Source organism: Fusarium tjaetaba (genome assembly GCF_013396195.1).
Source record: "Fusarium tjaetaba strain NRRL 66243 chromosome Unknown NRRL66243_c0000679, whole genome shotgun sequence".
Taxonomy (NCBI): domain Eukaryota; kingdom Fungi; phylum Ascomycota; class Sordariomycetes; order Hypocreales; family Nectriaceae; genus Fusarium; species Fusarium tjaetaba.
The window spans coordinates 1-4,836 of NW_023501875.1; the positions used below are offsets into that span (position 1 = coordinate 1).

Here is a 4,836-nt window from a genome sequence, read left to right on the forward strand (position 1 = left end):
TGGCAGAAGTAGCAGAAGACGAGTCCTGTTTCTCTCGCAGAAGTGGTGCCAGTTTCGCCTCATTATTCTTCCGCTGACGCTTCAAGCTTCGTACCTGAGGGAGAAATGGGGCAACGAAAAACCGGATAGGCTGAGGGATCATCTTGAGAATCATCCAAGCCTTGGAGACATCGGCTGTATAATTGACATTGGCTTCGACCCAGTCTGGTTCACGACTTAGTGGAAGTCCCACGAATGCCCTTCCAGACATAAGAGATGCGACTTTGCACATGGCCTTGCGAGCAATAATTGGCGTCCAGTCTTTACACGGGCCGATTGTGTTGAAAATTGCATATTCGACCTCATCGGTGAATGACTCGAGAACGGCCGGGGTGTTGCGAGTGAGAACGTTGCGCATTGCTGAGTCGAATTCGTCTGACTTGGTACCCATGTAGGTATATTCGCCGAGAAAAACATCATAATGGTGTTTCCTAAATGCTGTCAGTTGGTTGAACAGCCAGCTACATCCGTCGACTTACTTGATTGACACAACTGACTCGGGGAGCCCACGAATGGTGTCTACATCGGCGGGTGGCAGAACAGCCATTTCCATCCCTGGCAATTCGAGCATAAAAGGCGAAGTCGGGTACTACAAAAGCGAATCAGCTCTCAAACTGAGAATTGGGCCGGGAACTGAATGACGGACCTGTTTGTACGCCTCGGTAAGAACAGCCAGCACATTGTTGTCTCGTAGTCTAAACACTGGCAAATTATGCTTCTTTTTCGGTCGGACCATGCGACAAAGACCATAGGTCAGTGCCAGTAGCAAGGCAATCCCGTAATGAAAGGGTAAATGTTGCAGCTTTGCAGCTTGGCTAGTCAAATGCTGTACTATGCCCATCGCGAAGACGGGGAATGAGGCTCAAAGTTTGAGTGCTGCTTTCTAATGATTGTGAGTAAGTGAGGGCAAGGACACCACATAAGACTAAAGGCAGTGCCAACTACGATCTTCGGGTCACTAAAACATCCACGCGGGCCGAATTATCGACTCTGTCCAACCTACTCACAATATTTAGGAATCCAGGCCAGCACTATCTCGGCAGCACTGACCATCTGCCTCTTCAAATACCGGCTTTTCACAATGCATGACAGCGACATGGTTTGGTATTTTGCTTTCGGCTCCAACATGGCCAGCACAACGCTGAAGCGAAGACAGCTAAGCCCAAGAGACTCTCGGCCTGTCTTTGTGCCCTCCCATGTACTTTGCTTCGACGTGTTCGGTGTCCCGTACATGGAACCCGCCATGGCTGGCATTCGAGAGAGGACTCCGGCCGACGATGCAGAAGCGACGCCGTCGGTACACGGAATGGCTTACTTACTTTCACGGGAAGAGTATCATCGGCTGATAGTCTCCGAAGGGGCGGGCGTCGCCTATGTCGAAATGGAGCTGAAAGCTCGGACCTGTTCAACTGCGTTTACGGCGCGGGCGGCGACTTGTGAGGAGATTCCGGTACGGACCTTGATGGCGAGATTTCCATTCCGGCCCGAAGCCCTTCCGAGCCTTCGGTACATGGTAGGCATTGCGGACCTACGCTATGGATACTTATGATCTGACTCTAACAGGGGTTATTGATTCAGGGGGCTCAAGAATCCGGCCTGCCATCCTCGTACCAAAACTATCTACGTGGTTTACCAGCGTATCACAAAAGTCTTTCCAAGTACGAAGAGTTCGGCGCCTCGCTCTTGATCGGTTTTTGGATGCCTATACTCAATGGCATGATGAAGAGGGTGAAGCAGAGACCTGATTCACATGGCAACGCAAAGCCCTGGGTTGGAGAATTGGTTAGATTAGTTTTTATCACTATGTGGCTCTACTACGATACCATACATAGCCGTATCTGGGGTCGGAATGGTGGAAGGAATCTAGTCGGAACTACTTAATCATGGCTCAGTGCTACCTAGTTCTGTTCAAGCTTGTCAATGATTTACTTGATAAAACATGGCTCCAACACCTGATGAATCCTTGTCGCAGGCCCATGCCCTGCTGAAAAGAGTCCCATTGATCGGTTAGTAAAACAGTTGCCATCATACTCCGTCACTCACGAGGAACAAAGATGGACACAATGACTTTCCTTACATCATCCGGGGATGGTTTCGAAACAGCTTTGAGCTTTTCCCTCCTGGGATTCATAATATGCCTATCGGCCAAACAGATTTAACTCGACTGAGAAAAGGCCTTGTTGGTGGACAATTTTGGAGCGCCTTCGTCCCAATGTTTGTTAGCTCCAAATTCTCATCTTACCGTGCCTGTTCTGACTCCTCTTAGTCCAAAAACTAACCATGCACTCGGCAAGCTTGAGTGTCTGATGAAGACTTTACAGCAGATTGACACTATTCACTTACTCGTTGAGACCTTTTCTGAGTATTTCGGAGCAGTAAACTCGTCAAAGGACATCGAAACAATTTTCAGATCAGGAAGGATTGCTAGTTTGATCGGTGTTGAAGGCCTACATCAGATTGCTGACAGTTCCTCTGTTGTGAGACTGTTTCACAAACTGGGTGTCAGATACATCACTCTCTGCCACGATGATGATAATCTATATGCTGATTCCTCGGTAAGTATTTGAGGTCGGTTTAAAGACTTGGCTAACGCTATCTTAGAACGGAAAGAATAAAAATGGGGGTTTATCTAGCTACGGCCTGGATATGATACGTGAGATGAACCGTATCGGCATGTGAGTTGTCTAGAGTGCCTTTCGTGTTATTCCTGCTAATATCCACCGTCGCAGGATAGTCGACTTATCGCACACAACTGCAGACACTCAGAAACAAGTCTTGGGTGTCTCTCAAGCCCCAGTCATTTTCTCTCATTCCTCTTGGTAAGTCCTCATCTACTGCAGCGTTAAAGAACAAAGAGTCTCACCAAATCAGTAATTCACTACTACCCAGTCCTCGCAACGTCACAGATGAGGTCCTAGATCTTTTAAGACAAACAATGGCCTTATAATGATCTGCTTTCTCCCTAACCTCGTCAACGCCAACGGAGTTCAGGGAGCTGTGGTCGATCAGGTTATTGATCATATTATATACGCAGGTCAAAGGATAGGCTTTGAGCATGTTGGCATTGGCTCCGATTTTGATGGTATGCTACAAGGTCCAAAAGATCTGGATGATGTGTCCAGATACCCGCAACTTGTTGGGAAGCTTCTAGACCGTGAGCTCTCAGAGGATATCATTACACAAGTACTTGGCGGTAACATAATCAGGGTTCTGGGTGAGGTGGAAGCTGTGTCAAGGGAACTAAAAGGTCAGGTGCCTGTGTTATCTGATGAGATAGAGGAAGTATGGACGTCAGAGCAAAAGGATATACTGACTAGAATGGGAACATCAAGGAGTTCTGAGGGTATTAGCAACTAGATTTAATAATATATAGCTATAGTAACTAAATCCGAGAATTCTGCTTATATAACAGATCTATCTACAGAGAAAAAAGTGCATTACTTCTTCAACAATCAGTCAGTACCCCAGTGTATATCATCCAATCACTGAACTACATAATCAGGAAGGCTAGAGCAACAGCGGCAAGCCCGACCACTCCAACATGGAGTGACATGCCCCGAGCGGCATCACCTGTAGCTGTGGACGGAGTAGGCCTGGGCATTGAAGAGGTCCCAGCAGCCTCGTGCGTCACGTGTGAGTGACTTGTAGCCGTGGATGTCATAGCATCTGGCGTAGGAGTCGCGGTGGCCTCTGTGGCTTGGAGCTTTTCAGCTCCTTCAGTGATGATAGCGGGCATCAGGCGGGTTTTGGTGTTCATTTCATAATTGGACAAGGACGTGGTAACCTTTTCACCAGCTGAGTTCTCGGTCTGGATCCAGATGTGGCAGCTGGCCTCGGCAGTCTTGATCTTGCAGTTCAGATCCTCAGAACTAAGCATACAAGGTCAGTTCGGTTGACTAGACGTTATTTAGTAGATTGGCTTACAAATAAGAAACCTTGTCGTTGCCATCAAACGAGTAGTTGATGGACAAGGTTTCTGGCCAAACCACCACGGTCTGGGTGCCGATGATTTCGCATTGGACATTGTCGACCTTTTCGCCGCAGTGAAGGGCGAAGGTGGTGACTTGGGGACTTGCTGCCACTACGGTACCGTAGACTGACTTGATACCCTCAACAGGGAAGAGAACATTAAGAGTTGTTGTTTGCGCAGAGGCAAGGACACCCAAGATTGGGAAGAAGATGATGGAGGGTATCATGGTGATGTGATGTGTAATGATTGATCGACACCAGATCAGCAGACTTGAGAGAGAACGAAAGAGTAATGATCTGCAGTAGATTTAAATGGACCATTGCCTTTTATGTTATCTGTAGAACCATCGGTCCGGACACTTTTTCTGGCCCTCGGACTCATTCTCCCCACCAAGTCCAGTAAAGGCTATAGGAGAGCACCTTGATGGGCTACGCCACCTCGCGTAACAAGTATAGGGGCAGACAATGGTATGGACAGTTTAGTCATAAATGGGATCTAAATGGGCCAATCGGCTCCCGAGACGATACTTGGCGTTATTCGGCGTTGGAAAGTTGTGGCTGCGTCGTGAGCTGGGGAGCCTGTGGCGGAATTCGACTGCAATTACCATATCTGTTAACACGAGAATCGCCCAGCTAGAAGCTAGTTTGAATGCAGACACTTCGTTTCGCAATCAGTCCTAAATGTCGTACCACACTTGAACCTCGGTGACCGAAGCTGGGACTAGGTTCTCTCTACTGAAATAAGCTCTCTGCTACATGTCTCAACTGCAAAATAGAAGCTGGGACCTGATCTGATGACAGGGGCATTTTAGCTAATATAGATAAGTA

General features: G+C 47.8%; 3 protein-coding genes across 3 annotated transcripts; 1 reads left to right on the forward strand and 2 right to left on the reverse strand.

Moving 5' to 3' along the window:
* FTJAE_14270 (cytochrome P450 monooxygenase monooxygenase (lovA)) lies at positions 1-880 on the reverse strand (the record flags this gene model as incomplete). The annotated part of the gene is made up of 3 exons (XM_037347483.1): positions 1-470; positions 519-628; positions 686-880. Coding segments are annotated over 3 exons (775 nt in total), but the record flags the coding sequence as incomplete, so codon positions are not given.
* A 45-nt stretch (positions 881-925) lies between these two features.
* Positions 926-3,396, forward strand: FTJAE_14271 (microsomal dipeptidase precursor; the record flags this gene model as incomplete). Its single annotated transcript, XM_037347484.1, has 8 exons — positions 926-935; positions 1,056-1,552; positions 1,603-1,821; positions 1,872-1,891; positions 2,306-2,594; positions 2,641-2,714; positions 2,769-2,858; positions 3,081-3,396. The coding sequence occupies 8 exons, from the start codon at positions 926-928 to the stop codon at positions 3,394-3,396; spliced, it is 1,515 nt and encodes a 504-aa protein (XP_037198725.1).
* Positions 3,397-3,529: 133 nt separating this feature from the next.
* Positions 3,530-4,235, reverse strand: FTJAE_14272 (uncharacterized protein; the record flags this gene model as incomplete). The annotated part of the gene is made up of 2 exons (XM_037347485.1): positions 3,530-3,908; positions 3,964-4,235. 2 exons carry the CDS (start codon positions 4,233-4,235, stop codon positions 3,530-3,532), a joined length of 651 nt encoding a protein of 216 aa, XP_037198726.1.
* Between the last annotated feature and the right edge of the window lie 601 nt (positions 4,236-4,836).